This window comes from Cheilinus undulatus, linkage group 6, assembly GCF_018320785.1.
Source record: "Cheilinus undulatus linkage group 6, ASM1832078v1, whole genome shotgun sequence".
In the NCBI taxonomy this organism is placed as follows: Eukaryota; Metazoa; Chordata; class Actinopteri; order Labriformes; family Labridae; genus Cheilinus; species Cheilinus undulatus.
This window is the reverse complement of record NC_054870.1, coordinates 28920995-28943146: the sequence shown is the minus strand read 5'-3', so window position 1 is coordinate 28943146 and position 22152 is coordinate 28920995. Positions and strand designations below refer to the sequence as shown.

The following is a 22152-nucleotide window of genomic DNA, read 5'->3' as shown; positions in this document are numbered from 1 at the left end:
TACAGTTTTGCATTTCTTTCTATTGCTTCTTTCTGTGTTTTTTCTTGTATAGTGCCAAGCATAGCACCCTCTGCTCTGGCCTACATACCCTAATTCTCTGTGGTATATATTGTTCAGTGAGGAATAGATTTGTTTGTGTGTGTGTATTTTTTTTGCCCTAAAACCACTTTAAATGACACTTAAATTTTAAAGAGCTATTTTAATGCTATCATTGCATTGTTAGCAGATTTTATTTAGTATTTACATTACAAAGTTACACATATTCTATGCTAATCAGCTCAACAAAGAAGCAATCAACATACAACTATTTGTTTTTTATTTGTGAGGGAAATCTTTAGGGGAAAAATTGTAAACAATTAAAAATTACAACAATTTAACCATTTAAAAATGAAAAATTAATTTAATTGAAAGTTAAATTGATATCACTGAATCTATTTTTTACCTCATGTCTGCTTTTATTTTGAAAGGTCCAGAAGTTTTCATGCCAGTTGCAGTCAGTGTTTAGCAGTTAGCTCTTAGCTCACGGTTGGAAGACTTGTAAGGTAACTGTACATGGTTTTATTATTATTTTTAAGTCACAAATGTGTCCAGTTTTATCTAAAACTGTTTTCTTTTAGGCTTTTATGTCTTGAAGACTTTCTTATAGGCCAAACTGTGAACTGAATATTTTGCACCGAGGCCTGTGGTTTTGTGTATCTGCCTTGCTAGTTTGCTAATTTCTTGATACTTACATTGACTGTAGCTCAATAGCTAACGAATATAATGCTAAATAAATTCAACAGTGAAGTAAATAAATAAGACTTGTCGTCAACTTATAATGACAGAAAAGAACAGGAGAATAAAAATGGTTCTCCAGTGAGTGTAGAATCGCTGAGGAGGTTTCTGGAGGTCCACAGTGACGCCCACATGCTGCCATATGGTCAGCAGAGCTCCGGGTGTCAGAGCGGGATGATATCTCTGCCCACCCCCCGGCGGCCGATCATCCTGCGGCCGCAGAACGAAGAGCAGTTTCCCCTCTCTCGTTCCTCCTCATCCCCTCAGGCAACGCGCGAGCCCGCTGTAAAATGTGTCAGTCCGTAGAAAATGTTCAACGCTTAGTGACGAGAAAATGAAGTTTTTATACGAACACAGCAGGATATTTTTTCTTCTTGGTGAGTCGAGCAGACAGTTTTATATCTTTGAACTCAGAACGTGTTTAAATAAAAGTCATTCTTCCTCCATGTTACAGTTAGGCGAAAAATGCCTAAATGTTTGGTGGTATTTTGAAAAATGAACTACATCTGAAATTCCATTGTACAGCTCGAAATAATTAAAATAAAAACTGACCAGTTCGTCCAACTTTCTGCTCCACGAGGAGAGGAGAGAGAAGGAAAGAAAAGAGGAGAGAGGCGCACTGTGCCCCCCAACAGTGTCCTGACAATGGCAGTGAATGGTTGCGCACCGTGGTCACTGGGACAGTCAAAGCACACCGCCCCCTTTTCTAACGGGCACGTCATCCTCCTAACGAGGCGTTGTGAATAGGAAAGCCGCTTTTGTCTGGCCGTGCGTATAAATACCAGCATCAGTGTCCTCCTCACCGCAGAGACACAGAATCAGAGAGAAAGTCAGAGGCAGAGTGGTCAGAGGTGTGATGAGAAGGACAGAAGCGTGGGACAGGAGGCAACCAGAAAACATCAGGTGACCAGAGTGACAACAAAAAGAGAGAGAGTGGAAGAGAGGAAGTGAGAGAGAGAGTGAGAGGGAGGAAACCAGCAGCGACCTCCTACCCAACAACCTCGGAAGCGAACCCATAAAATGAATTCAGACTCCAGCCCGAGCAGCAGAGCCTCCTCCCCGGACATGGACGGCATGTCTTTCCACCACCACCCGCTCAACAACCACCACAGTCACCACCACCACGTCGGCTCCTCCGTGTCCTCCTCCACGCAGAGCGGCGAGCGCCAGAAGATGACCGGCGCAGAGCACCTCCTGCGTTCCGGAGACCCCAAGTCTTCCTCCGTGGAGAGCAGCAACAAGTACAAACTGAAGAAACAGGTCACTGAGGAGGAAATGTACCAGCTTCGGCTCAAGATTAACGGCCGGGAGAGAAAACGCATGCACGACCTCAACCTGGCCATGGACGGCCTGCGCGAAGTGATGCCCTACGCGCACGGGCCCTCGGTGCGAAAGTTGTCAAAGATCGCGACTCTGCTTCTCGCCAGGAACTACATCCTGATGCTCACAAGCTCATTGGACGAGATGAAACGGCTGGTGGGAGAGATTTACGGCGGGCAGCACTCCGCTTTCCACTGCGGCACCGTTACGCACGCCTCCGCTGGCCCCGGTGGACACTCCGGGGGCCCCGCCGCTGCTGCAGCCGCCGCTGCTGCCGCCGCCGCTGCGCACCAGGTGCACCCTCTCCTCGGCAGCGCATTAACCTCCTCCACCTCCTCCACACTTTCGAGCGCACTGCCGGGACTCACGTCGATCCGGGCTCCACACTCCCTGATGAAGGGCTCCCCGGCTGCACCCCCGGCCCTGCAGCTGGGCTCCGGTTTCCAGCACTGGGCCGGTCTGCCGTGTCCCTGCACCATCTGTCAGGTTCCCCCGCCTCCACACATCCCCATCACCTCCACCGGCCTAACGAGACTCACAGGGGAAAAGGAAGTGCTGAAATGATGCCCACAGACACGCAGAGAGACTGAGATTGTAAATAGAGAATTCAGGGCATGAGGGTGGACCCGGCCTCACCTGTGCATGCTGTTGTTCTGTCTGTTTTCTTGTTCCACGTATGAGAAAAAAGTGTTATTTCCTCCTTGTAACAAGGACTCTAAAGACTGCTGATGAGAAGTCAAAGTTGTGTGTCATGCAACAAGCTGACACAAGCCTCCTGTGTGTGTCTGAGTTTTAATCCCATGATGTGAAAGCAGAAGGAGGCTGCATGAACTTTTTTTTGTATCAGGCATCATTTTGTGAAAACGAAGATTGCTCTCTGTGCCTTGTACCAAGGATTTAAAACTTGAGTTCTATATGAAAAATATGAAATTTATGTGTTTGGCTAAAATGATTCTGCTGCCACTGCGGACATTTGTTTATTTGTAAATTTTGTTTATTTTCTGTCCTGCTGTTTGTCCATCTGTGCTCAAAAAGGGGTTTTTTTTATTTTTAATGTTTCATTTTCTTGCATGATGGTAGCTTCAATAACTGCAGCATGATTGTTTTTGCTGAACTGACTTTGTTATGCCCAGAGACCCTGTGTCTTTATTTTTGTACATTGTTGATGAAATATTTATTATCGCCCAGCGTCCCTGGATGAAATTTCAATAAAACTGAAATTATGGATCAGATTTACTGCATTTTCTCTTTTTATTAATTAGAAAAGTATATTCATCATCCCATTTCTTCTTAAAAAGACATGATGACTAGTCTGTTGATTCATTTCTGTTGGATTTTAATGCTGTTTTTTTTTTGCTTATTTTTGTAGGTATAAATAAAAACCTCACAGCCCTCAGTTTAATTTAATACATGAAAAACCTGTGTGGCTATAAATCAGATTTTATTTAAGCCAAAAATATTTGAATCTGTCATAATTTTTCAGGTGTTCAATTATTTTAAAATCCACTTTAAATATGTTGCACAAAACCAAGGCCTCAGGTATCAGTGAAACCATTGTTTTCACATACTCCAAATGTTCACAGTTGTTTTATTATCAGATTTCTCAGAAATAAAGATTTGCAAAAACATTTAGAAAATAAATTTAAATGAAGTGATAGAATATGACAAGGAGATAAATTATGCACTTAAAGAGAAAACCAAATCTTGTCTTGCAGTTTTTCTTTCAAATTCCTCCGCAGAATTTATGTTGTGTAAATGTTTTTTCATCTCTATTTAAAATTTATTATTATGGATACAGTAGAGAAATGTAGTGAGGAAAGTCTGCAAGCTATAACCCAATTTTCAAACTTCTTTTCAACAATTTAACATATTTTTTAACCAGATTTTACACCAGCTTTTTATTCTCTTATTCCAGCCTCCCCCCCCCATGCACCTCAGGGCCCCATTTTGCAGCTAATGATGTTTTAAAACACAGACAGTATCAGGCTGCATTTATTCAGCCTTACATCTCAAGCAGCCAGCACACAAATGTTAAAAAAAAAAGGAGGATGAAATGAGGGAGCAGAGCTGCAGCCTTAATGGAGCCCGGCTGAATTGTTCGCTGCAGCGGATAGAAAAGTGATCCTCCTCCGGGAGTGCGGAGCAGTTTGTCCGTCGGGTCCCTTGGGTGTTTCTCCGTCTCATCTCTGTAGCGACAGAATGTATGTTTGTGCAGATTACAAGTTAATTGTTCATGGGGGACCAAGAGGAGAAAATCACATCACAGAAAGGCGTTGGGATTACAGGCTACTAAATGCAGAAGATTATACATTCAGACCCCCTCCTCAGCCTCGCCAAATGCAAATGAGTGAGTGGATTAAATCAAAAAAAGACATTAAGACAGAAAAAGAAAAGAAGAAGGCCTTTTGTAACTTATTCGGAGGGAAGAAAATGCAAGTTCTGAGGCTAAGTTTGGAAAGAGTGAAAGAGTTCATTTTACACTTGTTTTTTTTTTTTTTTTTTTTTGTCTTTAGGAATGAGTCCAGCCTTTCTGTCCCTCGCAGGCTGCCAGATGGGATGTAAATAGCTGGGTAGCTGCAGTGGCCTTTTAACCACACAACACTGAGGAGGATGTTGTCAAGGGAAGCTGGCGGTTTGCGAGTTAATAGTCATGAGTTGGGGTAATTACTTAAGGTTTATTATGCTCAGCTTTCAAAGGAAATGGACTCTTCAATGGGCCGAGAAATACTTCTTAATTCTGGCTAATTAGGAGCCGAGCAAAGCAGAGACAACTGCTGCTGCTGCTGCTGCCGCCATCCAGCTCTGTTACATTCATGCATGGGGATCAGTTGTAAATAAGCAGCAAAATGATGCACAAAAACAATCATGCACATGCAAATAACACGCACAAAACAAATGCAAACCATGGCATGCTGAAGAGGCAAATGTAAATGAATGCTTTTTAAGTTTTGCTCTACAAGTTTAAACTGAGCTGTTGATCATGTGAGTACAGGAGTTTTTATTGCTTAGTTTTTACATTTTCCCTCTGCAACTCAGCTTGTAAAGGAAAGTGGATAAACACTTTTAAATAATTCTTTATGCAGTGTTTTATTACACTTTGCTTGCAATAAAGACAAAGCTTATCCTCTTGGAAGGATTCACAAAAAAGATCCTCAGAATAAGTTTTAAGATTTATTCTTTTACAGAGATTGTCATTTAGCTTTTCATTTAGGGAGGCCTGCAAAGCTGGGAACTTGGTTGTCATAGTGATGCACCATTGAAAAAAAAAAACGTAAAAAATGAAACACAGAAAAGAGGAAAAAGGATACATCACAGTTATGAAAATCCAGGAAAAAAGCTGAATTTATTTTTCATTGCACAGGTATTAAAGCAACTTTTGAGTCTTTCATTTGCATAAAACTTGTCAGTGCATATTTCCACTCTTCATTTTTGGACTGCGTTCTATTTATATATTCAAATTTATAAATGTCTTTAGAGAGCATTAAAAACCTCTTAAATCGGAGCTGGATCGACTGTGAAAAGATGAATAAATAAGAACTTTAATCATCCTAACAACAAATGTTGCTTTGTTCTGTGCAAATAATACAGACATCAAACTTAAGACCCATAGTGAAGACTTGGGATAGAGAAATCAAATATAAAAAAGAACTAGGTTATCATTTAGACAAACTAAACAAAAAACAGAAAAAAATTAAAAGTGTCAGAGATTAACCTCAAATGAAGCACAAACTCCAGAATTTGTGTAATTCTGTTTTTAAATGATGTGAAATATAGTTTTCAATGATATGAATGAGAGTGTCAGACAGATGTGAGATTTATTTCCTCTGTGCTTGTTTGGTTTTCAGGGCGGGTCAGCGATGTCTGAATGGACTTGTGGCCATCAGCTCCTCCTTTCACGAAGCATGACAAACGATGGGCCCTTGAAAGAGCACACACCTGTTACTGGGAGCCACTCGAGGTTTATCACTTAAAGCAACACTGCTTTGTTCAGCCTCTACACACACACACACTGACAGGCCTGTTTTCACTCTTGGACACAGATGCTAACAAGGCAAACAAATGCTGTCAGCCTCACTCGGTGGGCCTGTTACAGAGCTGCTTCCTCCAATACTCTTTGGATGAGAAGTCCAGAATGAAGCAAGTTTATTCATTTCTTATCATGATTAAGAACAGTTTTAATGAATCCAGTTCCTCTAATCTTAAGAGGATATTTGTTTAGATTTTTAAAATTTAAAATCATTAGGTACCTTGAAAACTCTTATTTTTAGTCATGAGAGGATGTAAATTTTAGACACTGATCTGAGACATGTCAAAAGAAATTTCCAGATCTGCATTGTGATTTTGTAAATAGTATTCTTTGTGATTTTTTTTCTTCACATGAGAGTTCATTGCATTTATAGCAACATACCATGTATGAATGAGACAAAGATGGAAGGGTACAAAGAAATTTGGCTCTGAGCTAAACTGGAACTGGCGACTGGATTGCACTGGAAAACATCAATTATAAATGGGTGACCTGCAGGAAATGCAAAAATAAATACATAAATATATATTTTTTAAAACTTTCTGACAGGGCAATTTGTATAAAAGCTGTTGAGGCCCACAGGACATCTGAAAAGCATCAACACTACACCAAAATGATAGTTATTTTTAATTTGGTGCCTCTCAAAAAGGTCTTAAAAGTCTGAAATTAGACTTTTAAAGGTGTGCAGCAGCCCTGTAAATTTGAGTAAAAGTCGTTTAATGTTTTGGAGAACTGAATTGCTGCAGTTCCACAAAATTTCTCTTTTTGTTTTGCTAAATAATGGTGTTCTATACGTCTGGTTGGTGCTGTGCTCTATATAAATCTATGCATTAAGGATGGGGAAAGATTTTTGTTTTTAGTATAACTGTTAGGATCGCTGCATCATGATACTGTGGTGTCATGAGTTACCTACGTCTCAGTTGTTTTAACTCATATATGATTGGCTTTTGTCTTTGTAGAGCTCCATTTGTAAACCTGAAATTGTACAAAAAGCAATTATGGCATTTAAGCTTTTTTAAAAGAATAATTTTGTAAATTTAATCACAGATTGTTGCTGTATTCTGCCTCTGGTGTGTGTTTGTGTGAGTGTGTGTTGTGCTGGTTTGTGTACTCACTCGGTCAGCGAGCGGCTGCAGAGGCTGCAGCCTGAGGGCAGCAATTGAAAATAAATTTCAGTTGAATAAGGGGCAGCGAACACATCAGGCGAGCTGCTGCTAGAACAAAAGCAGTTGAGGGGATAAGTTATTGAGCGCGCTGACAGCCTGAACAAGGCTGATTATAACATCCTGGTCATGCTCTGTGTGTGTGTGTCATAGTCATAGTTAGGAAGCAGGTGCAGAGGCCGTCCTCTCTCTCTGTGTTTCTGCCCTCAGGGAAGCCTCGGGGCCCTCTGCCCTATCGTCCTCAGCTGATTCCTCAGACTAATGTTTAACCCATACTGCCAAAACAGAAAGCATATTTCCATCATAAGAGTGCTTTGCCATAGCCATTAGCGACTGGGCTCATTTGCATGTTAATTGTGCAGTTAGAGAGGTGGTGTTGACACTTCTCTTTGTCCATGCAGGGTCGCGGGAAGCCAGAGGATGTGTCTGCAGATTGACACCCGTGTGTGTTATACTTGCAGGCTGGTGCGTCATCTGTTGTGGTTTGGACTTTTAAACACAATGAAAAATAGATTAAGTTCTTTTGATAAGGTTTTATTTTCAATACAGAAATTATAGGCATACTTCTTCACTGTAAAACTTTTTGAGATAAAGTATATGGGATTGTAGACACGTAAGTGTGTGGTAAATCTGCAGTGGTGAAAACACAAGGACTTCACTTAAAGCTCCTGTGAGGAACGTTTGTTTTTTGTTAGTGTTGGTGCCCCTTGTGGTTGTAATTATACATTTTATCCCTGATTATTTTGTCCAGCAAATGTGTAGGTCAGCTTTTAACACATAGCTCACTATGCTCTCATTTAATAGTCAAGTCTGCCACCAACCAAGAGTCTCTGTCATGGAAGATACAACACAAGTCTGTTTCAGCAGCATACAGCTCAATGCTTCATGTGACACCTGGCCTGATTTTTAATGTGTCTGGGAATTTGTATTGCTGCTACCCTGGCTAGACCTTATGGAGAAGTTTCAAATCTGAGTGGGATGAGCTGGTGAGATAGAGGTAAATAAAATAAATACAATAAAATAAATATCTTAAAGCTCCAATGAAGACTTTCTAGATGATAATGAAACAGTGAAATGAATACTAGTGCCTCTCTATGCCCCACCGAATCAAATCAGACCATCAGAAAGAAGATTTTTTTTTTAAAGTTGTTTTTACATGCCTGTCAGCTGGCTGTGGGATAGGTGTCAGATAAGGACATTCAAATCCTTTTTTTCATTTTTCCACATGACAGTTTTAATATGAGCTGCATCTTTAAAGAAAAAGGGAAACATTTGTTTAAAGAAAACATACCTTGCCCAAACAAACTTAATTCCCACTGTCCACTTTGTTTGAACAGTGTGTGTGTGCTCTGTCCCACATCATGGCACACCTCCTTGGCCCTAGTTGGATTGCACTTGCACAAGCATGGGTGTGCAAAGGGGATGAATGATTTTGAAAAATATTTAAATGTGATTACATCGACTCATATTGCAAATGCGATATGAAATGTTGTATTGAAGAGATTGATCATTTTTATGCACTTCTCATTTTTAATAGGAAAAAACATAGACAAAAGTAAGGAAAGTTGGATTTTTGCAAACTATTATGGAAAAAAGTAATAAAGAACTGATCTTTATAACTCTCAAACATATCCAAAACAGAAGAATAGTTCATAAATTACTCAAGAAGTGCAACATATTCTTCACAGTGTATATTTAAAAAAACACTCAAGAAGGGGCAGAATGAAGCCAAAAGCCTTTCTAGTCCTGTCCCTCGACACTTAAACATTTACATGATGTGTAGAGCATAACATCTGCTGAAAAACTGGTATTTTGAGACACATTTCAAAATTAAAAAATTTTGCATCTTTTGCATTTTGAGAACTGCAACAGGCCGTACTGCAACTTAATCTCAATTTCAATTAAATGCTCAGCCTTGGTGTCCAACTGCAGAATGTTGGAGTGTGAAATCCAACCAAAAAGACTCAAGATGAGGCATGAAGTGAGAAAAGTTACTGTCATGGTGTATGTATTTCTCTGTAAGACGGCACCTCTTGAATCTGGGTGCATCATATTTTGTCGAAGTTACGTTTTTGTGCTCAGGCCGTGTTGTCTGGAAGCAATGAGGGTGCAAGCCAGCAGGGGACTCTGGAGAGGGAACAACTGTGCTTCAGCACGGTATAGCAGTAACTGGCCCTTGTGTTAGTGGGCCCTTAGACCCAACAAGATCTATAAAGAGATGAACGAATTGCACTGACTTTTTAAATCAGTTGCCTTGTGAACTGGAAGTATTGACTACTGTGGAAAAAGGGAATGCTGTATGATAATAATGTAAACCCACCTCCCCCAAAAACATAAAAAAATGACATTTTTCTTTATTAATAATTATCTGATAATTAGATTATTGAGTTGCTATGTGAATAATGAACAAGGATTGGTGTTTAAAAAGTACAATCACTTTCTTTTTCCAAATGTGTGCTCAAATGTGAATTTTGTAGCTTTCAGTTATTTGTATATGATCATATAGATCATATCTTTTATTGTGTCTTTTAAACAAGACAGTTCAACCAAAACATTCCTCTTCGATCGCTTTTCTTAATATCTTATCTGCTAAAAGCTAGACAAGCTTAAAAGAAAACAAAGAAGATATCCCCACTAGAGAAAAAGTGTTGAGATGAATTCTTTATGTTTATGTTACCATGCTTAAAGGAGACTTAACCTTTGAGTCTGTGTTGTATTGTAAAGTATTGAGTATACTTTAACAATTAAACAAAAGAGTTAATCTTATTAAAGTGTGCAGAAAATATGTAATCTTCAATATTTATCAAGTCAGCTTTGTAAGTATTATTAATTACTGGTCTGTGAAATAAAATCTGTATAACACATGCAGAGAGCCTTCCTGACAAAACGGACATGCTGTGTTTACTCAGCATGCAAAATATGCACAAGAAGACAAACTTGTGCACACACAAGCACTCTGATTTTCATACACACAAGCCAGTTTCGGTGTGAGTTATGTGTAATAAATACAGATTCAGCCAGACAGCGAGTGTCTGCATGTGTGTGTGAGCAGTAATATCCTCCTACAGTGACTGACAGATGGCGTTCAGTGTTTGGCCGTAAATGTGCTCTCTGAGTGTTTGTCTGTGTGCCAGTCGCCTGTAGTTTGGAGACTCCCCGTGAGAGTCTAACTGTCCTGACACTGCTCAAAACCAACTGTCCTTGATTGTCAACCATGGATGAACCACAGCGTATGTGTATGTATGTGTGGGATGGTGTGTGTGCTGGCCTTCTGGAAAAAAGAGGAGCAGGCCAGGGGAGCAGATGTAAATGGGAGAGATATATCTGGCTAAATCTCTGGCCACCACATGCTTCAAATCTGCCCAGAGGAACCCGTCTCTCACTAAGATGACACCAGGAAAAACAGAGCAGGAGAACTAATACCAGAGACGAGGAGGAGCAAAGATTGTGTATGTGTATATGTGAGTTTGCCAGATCCAGGCCTGGCACAGTGCTGGGTGACAGTCCCCTCTCAGTGGGGAGAGTCAGGCAACAAAGTGAAACATGGTCGTGAGGAGAGCGAGCCACGACTGAAGCCAAGAACAGACATCACAAATAGAGAGATCAGACCACCTCTTTGTACGGTCCGGTCCAAAATGAAATAAAAACGTGTTTGATTACGCTCCTGCACCGACGACAAAATGAAAACAGGGGCAACAAAAGTTTGTGAAATGAAGGGAATTTGAACGTGGACCAAGTTGTTTGGCTTTGAAAGCGACATGAAGCTGTTCTTTTGTGGATATATTAATGTTTTCAGTTATTGATGATCATCAACTTCTGCTGTAAAATGAGCATCATTGATAAACTTTAAAACAAAGTTAGAGTGAGAATGAACTTGGCAATAATATTTATGGGAATAATATTACATGTAACAGGATTCTTATGTACAGAAATTAATGTGAAGGTGTAGCGTTTATTTTCCTATATTATTAAAGGACATCTCAGAGTGCATTATCAGATTCACACCACAGCCACCAACTAAAGGCAAACAGGAAAGTTGTTTTCTATTTAGAAGCTTTAAAAAATGGCTTAACTAGTAACCTTGCAGAGCCGGTGCATCTGGTAGATCCATCTTGTGAAGCTTCAAGTCTGAGAACAGACAGACTGATCAGCATTATGTGAAGACATTGAGTTGATGGCTACAGGTGTGGCTTAGTTGTACTGCGAGTCAGTGAAAAATAGCAACCGGTGTGGAGAGTAGCTCAGATGTAGTTATATAGGCGATTTGTTGATCAGATTTGGACCACAGAGCAAAGAACTGCACTGAAAGCTTTCCTTGGTGGAAAAAATTTTTTGTTCTTCTCCCATTGGCCTCGACTTGAGTTTGTTTCAACAACTGGCTCCACTGATAGTTCACAACGATTGTGGCTAATATGTTGCGTTCAATCTCTGAAGCAGCACGAGCCCGTGTCATATGTGTCATCGTTGCGCTTGACCGGAACAAAAAGAACAATCACCCAGGCATCTACTAAGATTTTTTGAAAGGTTCTGCCCTTCCCAAACACAGAATGGATGGATGTCTTCTTGCTAGAGCGCCCCCTGGAGGCCGGGTGCTTTTTGACGTTTCTGGTTTTGAAGCTCGTTTTGGATTAGGATCGTTTTGAGTGTGGAATCGTTTCTGTATTAGAAGCGCGTTTGTCGTTCATAAATTTGTTTTTGATTCTTGTCAGTTGCATTGCTTTTCCCCTTTTGAAGTTGGGACTTTTGATTGCATCTCCAAAGTTGAAGCGTTTCTCTTATTAAGCCATTTTGTTTCATTTAGAGTGCGTCTGACTTTTGCAGACCGTCACATCACATCACCAAAAACACTATCCCCTCTGTGAAGCCTGATGGTGGCATGCTGTGGGGATGCTTCTCGGGCAGCTGGCCCTGGAAGGCTTGTAAAGGTAGAGGGTAAAATGAATGTAGCAAAATGTATGAAAATCCTGGAGGACAATCTTATTCAGTCTGCAAGATTCTTACAGCTTGGGAGAAGATTTGTTTCCAGCAAGACAGAGGCCTGAGGTATACAGCCACAGCTACACAGAGATGGGTTAAGACGACTAAATGAATGTTATGGAGTTGCTGAGTCAAAGCCCAGACCTGAATCCAATAGAGAATTTATAGCTGGGCTTGGAAAGGGGTAGTCACCCCCAGTCCCTGTGTAATCTAACAAAGCTTGAGCAGTTTTGCAAAGAACACTGGAGTGAATTTGTCATTTCCCGATGAGCAAACCTGGTGGGGATCTATCCACACAGACTCAGTGCTGTGATTGAAGCTAAAGGTAAATCTACTACATACTGACTTGACGGGGGTGAATATTTTTGCAAACGCTTATTTTACATTACATATTTTTGTTTAACATTATTTGGTAGAAATCTGTTTCCACTTAGACATTTTTTGACAAGAATCTAAATTATATTGACCAAGAGGGTGAATACTTTTATAGGCACCGTAAATGTATACAAGATGATGCAGCTTTTAGCCTATATTTGTAGTTTATAACACCTATTATATATATAAATAGTAATAATATTAATTTGAAAAATAATAATAAGTATAATTTGTGCTAAAATAGGTGAATAATTTCAAAGCTTAAGACAGCTAATTAAATATATTTGTCTGAAAACAGTTATTGGGGAAAAAAAGGAACTTTGGGCAATTTTCAATCATTTTCCTTCTCATAAACTTACAAAAATCCTCTTTTGTATTTCTTATAATTATGAAGCCAAAGCAAGAACTTTTAGCTGAAAATATTGCATTTCCTTTTAAACTTTAAAAAACACACATTTCAAATGGTATTTTGTAAATATATTCACAGTTAACATGACTGAACTTAAAAGGTTTAATGGTTGTTGATTTTATCCTTTCTTTTGTAGCTAAACTCAAAGAAGAAAGATTCAAACAGGCCTTTGAGAATAGCCCCCAAATCTCTATTGGCAGCAGTGTAAAAATAGACATATCACCCATCCAACACAACGTACGTGGCTTGGCATCAGCCCCATTGACACCCTCCAGCCAGTCCAACCTTCTTGTCCATCTTGCCTCAGTTGGCAGAAGAAGTAACACAGAGATTACACCTCTCTGCTCTCACTCCCCGTCCAGATGTTACTTCACTTCCACCTGCCAGCTGACCTGATAAAAGTCGATCTGAAAGGCTCTTCAACAAAGAAACTCAATCACCTCTGAGGTTTCTCTGAGGATTTCCAGCCTTTCATTACATCTCCTCAGGTCTGTTTCTAAGCATGTGATCTGGCTGTTAACCCAGGCGTTAGCCCGCTACCCGACCCTCTCTGTGAGCCACCGTTGATGCTTAAAGCAGACATTAGCTGCCTCCCTCTGGCCTGGATTCAGCTGGCACGCCTGGACCTCATTGATGGCGCTGCCAGGCGGACTCCACCACAGTTGGTGGTTTTGATCAATATCAACGTTAACAACACCCAGACAGCTTGTTGGAGAGCAAACAAACATGTAAATAATGCATCAACATGTTCTGACGTCCTGGAAGACGAAGTTATTGGTGACGAGGTCAAAGAGAGACATGTTCATTTCACCTTAGAGATTAGAGTTTAACATGATCAGATTAGAAAAATCTTATTTTTCTTAGTGCTTCTTCATGTTATTTTCTCTCTAAGGGGAGTCACCTTTTAGTTGCTAATAAAAATAGTGAGAAGTTTGATACTTATTCAAGTGCATAAAATACAAATAAACAGAAAATCTGCCAAAAATCAAGCAAGTTGGACAATGTTAAAGATTAACTTCCAACTTTTAGGCCCTGGTCTACAATATTTATATGAGGTCTAATATGGAAAAAAAATGTTAATTTTCTTTTAAAAGACTACAATAAAGTGCCTAGTCTATGCTATTCTACTGTATTCTAGTCTAGTCTAGTCCATCCTTCAACAGATGGGTTTCCATCCTCATGTATTATATTATGCATGTGGCCAAAATTTGAATAAAGTTTAAACAAGCAATTTAAACAAGTCTGTATCCCAAAAGTTAGGGAGAAGTCAGAACTGCCTTCTTCATGTCACAGTCCAACTGCATACTGGGTTTGACAGATAGATTATCATCCATTTAAGACTGTAGAGAGTAGTGAGGGGATAAAAAGACTGATTATATTTAGTGGAAAAGGAGAGTTTTAAAACGTTTTCTTAACATATGTGCTCTTGGATGAGTTGTAATAACAGCCTCAGATGCTTCTTTAGGCATGTTAATTCAGAGACTTTTAAATTTCTTTACTACGTTTCCACTGCAGTTAAGTCCCCCTTTCCTTTTGTCGATACACAGGGGTGGAAATGAACTAACTACAGTTACTCAGATTACTGTAATTGAGTATTGTGTTTGGGTACTTGTGCACAGCATGCTTTTTCATAATGGTGATTAAAGCAATCTCACGCTCTTTTTAAATACCCAGGTTACGGCGTTACTGCCCAATCCTACCCCAGATCTTACAAGAGGGCTTCCAGAAAAAAAAAACATCAGGGTAAAGTTGGGGGAAAAAAAAATTTGTCCATTTGTTTTCACACATGCAGCTCACCAAAAAACTTGAAGGGCTTACACCTTTCACTTGGTTGGTTGGTGGACATGCTGTCATCCAACCAAGATCCTGCTCGTTGGTTGGTCGGGTGTGAGAATTGAATGGTGGGAGCACAAAGCTGACTGACTGAGAGTCACACAGCAGGAGACAGAGAGGAGCAATGCATTGCTGGGTAATACAGGGAGGGAGGCACACAAACTGACGCAGAACATGTTATATTCTGATTGTCGCAGTTGTTATGCTTTAAATGATTTGGAAACAACATATCTAAACCCAACATGAAGAGGCATGATGTTTGTTTTGGAGTGGCGCTCCTTAGTGACTCTACTTTGCCCTTCATCAAAGCATCAACTCCTGTGGGCTGTTTAATTTACCAGTCAGAAAATGCATGGTATTAAGTCCCTTTATCATCTCATTAAAATGTCTATAGTAGGTTTACTGTCTGTTACAGACTGCTCAGGAACAAGAGTCTGACCATGCTGCTCTGAGGACGTCCACACCAGCTCCGCTCAGCAATATTCAGCTGTGAACGCAGCAGCCCTGAGGAGAGGGAAGCACGGCTCTAATTATAAACAGGCATTATCACGGGTGTGAAACCAGAAGTGACAGCAGCATTGAGCAGACACACACACACACAAACGTCTGTACCGGCCAGAGTCATCATATGGACAAATCAAAACTGCTCTGGCTCAGTAATGTCTGGCAGATGTTAACGCTTTGTACTTAATGACTCCCTCAAGACCTCACCCAATCAGACAGGACACAGTGACGGGCCGGGGGTGTGTGTGTGTGTCTGCTGTGTGTGGATAGTGGTGTGGTGTAAACGATGATTTGCAAATTCATACGTGTCATTAAACCTGGTTGAACATCTGTAATATTTGAATCTTATGTGTTTGACTTTAATCGGAGGTTTCAGATAAACCATTTAAAATGTCTAATGAGGGTGTGCATAAGTGAGAGAGGGAGAGACATTAAAAGAAAGAGAGAGAGGAACCCTTCTGTTAGCAGAGAGTAATTTCATGCTTGACTACTGCATATTTCAAAGAATAACTAGATTTTTATTGCGCATCATGACAAGTTGTGTAAAATAAAATGATCAAAACAAACAAGGCAGGACAGAAACACATTAACAAATCCACTCTGTGAGGATTAAAGCAGTGAAAAGCTTTGTTTGTTTGTTCTATGAAAAATATGTCTTTTTCTGTTGTTTTTGGGGGAGTTGGCAGTTCACATCTTCCAAAACTAATCTGAATGCTTATCATTTATTTAATTATCTCTGTTTACTTCACTCGTTGTGTAGTGGATATGGTAATGTTGTGAATAGCTTTCAGCCTGAGTATTAGTAGTGAAAGCACTGAAAAGAGGGCTGTACATATGCATCAGTACAACATATTCTTATCAAAACTTAAAGCAACTTAATGAAGTGTTTAAATTTGTTACTCAGTTGAGCATCATAAAGTCGAGATAAAATTCTCCCACAAGAGAAAACTCTTCTTACAGCAGTGAAGGTAGAGCATGAAGAGGAATAAAGTGGCACATAAAAACACAAATATCCCCTTACAGAATGTGAAGATTTACCAAAAACATAACTAATAAAGAGATATGCTACAACATAAACATAGGCACAGTGCTGCTCTGTAGAAATAGTCTACATCAGCCTAAAGCAGCACTCTTCCTCTCTCCTACATAATGTCATAAAAGCACCAGCTCTGATTTGCTATATTGAAAATGTCAGCCACAGCAGATGCTGTGCTAATAGCCACTGGATGCTGCACTGGAATCCAGCAGCTGCTAACCATGATACAAACTATCACCAGGGAGGATGGCCAATATATACACAACTCTGTTGTGGATTAGAAGTACTACACAAATCTTCATTGCATTTTTCAATACTGAAGTTTCACTTTATGGTTGTTGATCCCCTCAAATGACTTTGATGAGATAGTTCGGATTGAATGTTGGCGTCTGCAGACTTTGAAAGAGACAGCAAATTAGTGAACAAGACACCCTTTACTGTGGAAATTTTAATAGACCAGAGAACATATTAAAAAACACAAATATCCTTCCTGTATCTAAACTTCTTGCCTACATTATAATCAGAACATTTGAAAATGTGGTATCCTCTTCTAGTAGTTAATGTAGCCACAAGCAAAGACAACGACTGGCTTTAGATACGTTATATGGACAAAAGTATTAAGCAGCCTGACCATTTCACCAACAGGGACTGTAATGACATTTTATTCATATGCATGGACTTTTATATGGGGTTGGTTCCTGTTTTGCGGCTATAACTGCTTCCACTCTTCTCAGGAGGATTTCCACAAGATGTTGTTCTGTTTCTATAAGAATTTGTGCCTATTCATTCTGTAGAGCATTTATGAGATTAGGAACTAATTTTGGACAAGAAAGCCCGGCTCACAATCTCCACTCCAGTTCATCACAAAGGTGCTTGATGGGGTTGAATTCAGGGCTTTAATGCGGGTCAGTCAAGTTCTTCCACACTGAACTCCTCAAACCACGTATTGATAGTCCTTGCTTTGTGCACTGGGGAGCAGACATGTTAGAACAGAAAAGAGCCCTCCCCAAACTGCTGCCACAAAGTTGGAAGTGCAGCATTGTCCAAAATGTTTTGGTTTGCCGTTAGATTGTCCTTCACTGGAGATAACAGGCCTAGCCCAAACCCTGGAAAGCCCCATACTATTATCCCTCCTCCATCAAACTTTACAGTTGGCACAATGCAGTCAGATGGGTAAAGTTCCACCTGCATCTGCCAAACCCAGGCTCGCCCATCTGACTGCCAAACAGAACACATTTTTTCTGCACCACAGTCCACTGTCGGTGTGCTTTACATCACTTGATCCAGTGCTTGATATTGGACTCGTCGGACAGCTGCTCAGCCACGGAAACCCATTTCATGAAGCTCCCACCACACAGATTTTAATGCCAGTGGAAGTTCAGAACTCTTCAGCTATGGACTCAACATGCACCCTTCCACTTTCTAATAATAACACTTACTGCTGACTGTGGACTACCCAGCAGGGCTGAAATTTCATGAACCATCTCATTGCATGGGTGGCATTATTTACAGTACCACACTTGAGGTCACTGAGCTCTTCAGAATGACTGATTTTTTTTATCACAAATGTTTACAAATGGAGACTGCATGGTTAGGTACATGGTTTTATATACATGTGCCTTTTCACAAATAGTCTGGTTTTTTAACACCTGTCAACACTAAAGTGTTTTGAAGTTGTGCAGTCCCCCTTTTCACTCATGTACTTGCACTAACAAGACCTGTAAACTAACTCTGATGAGTAATGTCTGGGTTTTTTTTTAACTTCGGCCTCTGAATTTTAGTTGATTATTCATAAAAAGACAAAAGGTTAAAGGCGTTCCTTTAATGAAAATGAAAACACAAGAAGATAATGGATACATTAGTTTCACATAAAGTTTCACGTTTAAATTATTCCAAGTTTGCACAAGATCCTGCATTACAATCTTCAGAAATTTCTAAAAACATCCTGTATTTAGGATGCATTGCCTGAAAACAAACTCAGACTGTTGGAACAGAAGCATTGAAAAAGGAAAGTTGCTCAGAGGAAAAGTTGCACTGTCGCTTTCTGATGCCCCAGTTTGAGCTGTCACTCACCCCCACCTTTCCCCGTCTGTCCATCAAACAGGAAGAGCGCCTTTCCCCCCTCCATCTGTTATCATCTCTGCTTCTCCACAAGTGCTGGGGGGTCGGTGGGGGCCGTCCACGGGCTGGTCATCCCGTTAGAGGCCTATTAACCATCCCTAGGCTCTCTGCTGGGGCCTACTGGAGAGAAATCCATATCAATACCTGTCTGTTATGCCTCCTACCGCTCGACACAACCAGGCTGCCTGCCTGGCACAGACAGCCCTGCATGGGCCTCCTGTCGACACACAGAGGACAGGCTTTCAATGAGAGTGTGGCACTTGAGTGCGGACCTCCTGTCAGTCCCCCTGTTGCAGTGATGGACCCGAGTAGACAAAGCAGAGTTTGAAAAGGCACACTTCCTAGTCCTGTTGGTGTCTTTAATACCATCAGTTGTCTCTTTGGATCACATCTGGCCTGCAGAGTTTACAGCATGCCACTTCCTCCAACAAGCTGGGCGAAAGAAGGCTTCAGATAAAGACAGTGAGATGCACAGATGTAAAAAGATCAAACAGTGGTCTGGATTAGTTTCTAAAAAAGCAGTGGGTCACCGTATGCTTCCTGGGAAAAGGCAGAAAGACAACAAACTGTTGTTCACGCCTTAGATTTGTCTGAATTGATGTACAGAATTCAGAATTTGAAGATCCTCCCTCAAGTCTGCATCAGTCTCTGTCCCATTTGAGTTGATCCTAGCAACCCCTTTGAATAAGTGGTACCCCCTTCTCTCCTTTTGCTTTGTGAGCTGTTTCTTCCACCTAAAACTCATACTGTCCTATAAAAAGTAACAATAATTGAAACTCTTTGCCTAGTTAAGTTTAAATACAGACTGGTTTGGCAAAATAATATCACATCATCTTACACCTACACTGCCTCAGCTGTTTCCGGCATCAAAAACTATTTTATAAAACCATTATTTTCACCAAATGTCTGCAAAAACATCATCTATCATCTTTAATTGTGTTATCAAATTTAAGTGCACCATTGCAGTATTGTAGAGAGAGCTTGTAAAACCATTTCTAGTGGAGTTTTTTTGATCAAGCATATGCAGTGATTAAATTGACTAATTTCTTTTTTTTTCTATTTCTATTTTTTATTTTATTTTATTTGTTATTTTTTAGAAATATATACATTCTGAATTTCATGGCAATATTGCAAAAAAGTAGGGACAGGTATAACGGTGTGACATCACCTTTCTTACCATTAGTCTGTAATGGTTTTAAAGCAGTATCATTTAAGGGTTCAAAGGTCACCTACATTCAGTTTTTGGTTTCAGCCTTGCTCCTTACATGCAGGGATGCCTCCAGATTCTCTGTATCTTTTTTGATGTTATGGACTTAATTCTCTCGATTTCTTGCAACTGCACATTTGCAACATACTCTCGATCCATGCAGTCTTTCATAAAGTAGAAAAGAGAATGCCATTGTTGTTTGTGAATGACTGAAACTTTTTACACCTGACCATGGTACCAGCAACTGTTACCAATAAACCTACCTGTGGAATGTTTCAGGCGTTTTTTTGAGTATTCAAAAACTTTCCCAGTCTTATCTTGGGTGTGTCCCAACTTTTTTGGAAAATGTTGCAGGCATCAGGTTTTGAATGTGCAGGTATTTTTAAAAAAGTGTATGAGTTTGAATGTGAGTGAAATTTCTTGTTCTTGTGAAGAACTAGGTTGAATATAGGTTGAAAATGCTTTAGCAATCACTGTATTCAGTTTTTATTCACATTTGACAATGTCCTGACTTTTTTTAGAAGTGTGGTGTATGATCTTCTTCAGCATGATACATAGTGTAATATTTTTGTTTTATCAGAATCAGAATTGGGATTTATTTCCAAGTGCATTTCTACACATGGTACAAAGAATTTGACTCGGTGTTTGGTGCAAAAAAATACAGAGGAAGAGTAAAAGCATTAAGAGGCTAATAATAAATAGAAAAACATAGAATAATAACATATTAAGGGGTTGGACTTAAATATACTGGTATAGAAAAAATATATAGTAGCAAAATAAAAAAATAAATACAATTCAAACATCAAAAAGATCATGTATTGAGCAAAAACAAGAAACTGTACGTACAGATGTGAAGGTTTACTGGCGGATAGGTTATAGTGCAGTTTTTATTTAAATGAGTATGACACACACTGTATGTAGTTGTAAACAGTGGGAATAAAGTCCAGTGAGTGTTAATGTAACACTTAAGTCTGTATAAACATGCACTATGCTGTCTGCTGGTTCTGAGGTTCAGTGAGAGTCTGTGGGAGGAGGGAGAGGGTCGGTTTTGGTCCTGATGGACCTCAGGCTCCTGCCAGAGTGGAGGGCCTGAAAAAGTCCATGTCCAGGGTGAGAGGGGTCGGCCACAATTTAACCTGCACGCCTCAGAGTCCTGGAGGTGTGGGCGTCTTGTGACTTCAACCATGACTTGACCTAAATTAAGGTTCAGATTTCATATAAAAAATTAATGTAGCACTTGATGTGATCTTCTGGACAAATCAGGCTCAGATATATATCTTTCCATGCAAGTCTTGTCACATTTCTGAACAAATTTAATTTACTCAAAGTAAGCTATATTTTTCATCAAGTAGCGTTAGTTTTCTAGTTTGATATATGGTTTTCATAGCTTTTAGTGTCAAAGTGGGAGGTTATTTCATTTTTCCTTGGAAAAATAGTGAATCCTGTTTAATTTTGTGCCATATAGGAGTAGAAATCGATGAAAAATATCTGTTTTCAACCTCATGCTTGTGCCTTATTTTTTACTGTATACATCAGTAGGCTTTTATGACATAAAAATCCTTACCAATCCCACAACATTTAAGTCAAGCATCACCAATCAGAGCCAATCTTCTATCTCATCTGTCATTTCAGTAGGAAGTCAAAAACAAACATGTCGTGTGCGTCCATCTGTCTTGATGTTAGCAGAGAATAGAGGTCTGTTTCCTCATTAGCAGCTTATTAACAGCCTCGGCCCAGCAGTGAGCACTCTCCCTGGAGGACGGGGGCCCAGAGGGAGGGCATTCAAACGGCACTGAGGGCTTTGTTTCTGGGTTTGGCCTCCCAGACCAGCCCCCTGTCCAAGCCTGCCCAGGGGACGCTGTGTTATGCATGGAGAGGATAAGGAGGGCCAGAGGAGAGGGACGGAGAGAGGAGGAGAAGGAAGGATAGAGAGGGGAGGAGAAGGAGAAAAAAAGTTGACTGAGAGGTCATCCATCAAACCTGCTGTCAATTCGACTGACTCCTGCTGAGACACAGAGGAGAGCCAAGAGGGAGATTAAAAACGGCCTTTTAAAGTAAATGAATATAGATACAGTTCTTAATATCAGAGCAGCTTCAATGATCACACAAGAGGTTTATAAGCAGTTCATTTTGGCTGCCACTTTTTAAGCTAACTTTCACCTCTAACATGTGCTCTCTGAAATATTTGTACTCTATGTATTAAGAAAAAATCACTACCAGTTACAGTTAGTTTTTATGGCTTGGTTGAGCTAAATGCTAAGAGCTATATCAAACCAACAACTAATCTATGTTTCAGAAATACATGTGCATGATGGTACTTTTCTCTTCTATAATGGCATTTTACAGCCTTTATTGTTGTTAAATGCATGTCAGTACTCATAATTCATCAGTTGAAATAAAACAGACAGC

At 40.0% G+C, this 22152-nt stretch overlaps 1 protein-coding gene across 1 annotated transcript; it reads left to right on the top strand.

The window, feature by feature from the left end:
• The first annotated feature begins 1794 nt into the window (after window positions 1-1794).
• Window positions 1795-2658, top strand: olig3 (oligodendrocyte transcription factor 3). Its single transcript, XM_041790266.1, has one exon. The coding sequence runs from the start codon at window positions 1795-1797 to the stop codon at window positions 2656-2658; it is 864 nt and encodes a 287-aa protein (XP_041646200.1).
• Window positions 2659-22152: the final 19494 nt, after the last annotated feature.

What these genes read in the sequence shown, in the direction of transcription:
- olig3 (XM_041790266.1), top strand. Translation starts at nt 1,795, where the DNA reads ATGAATTCAGACTCCAGCCCGAGCAGCAGAGCCTCCTCCCCGGACATG.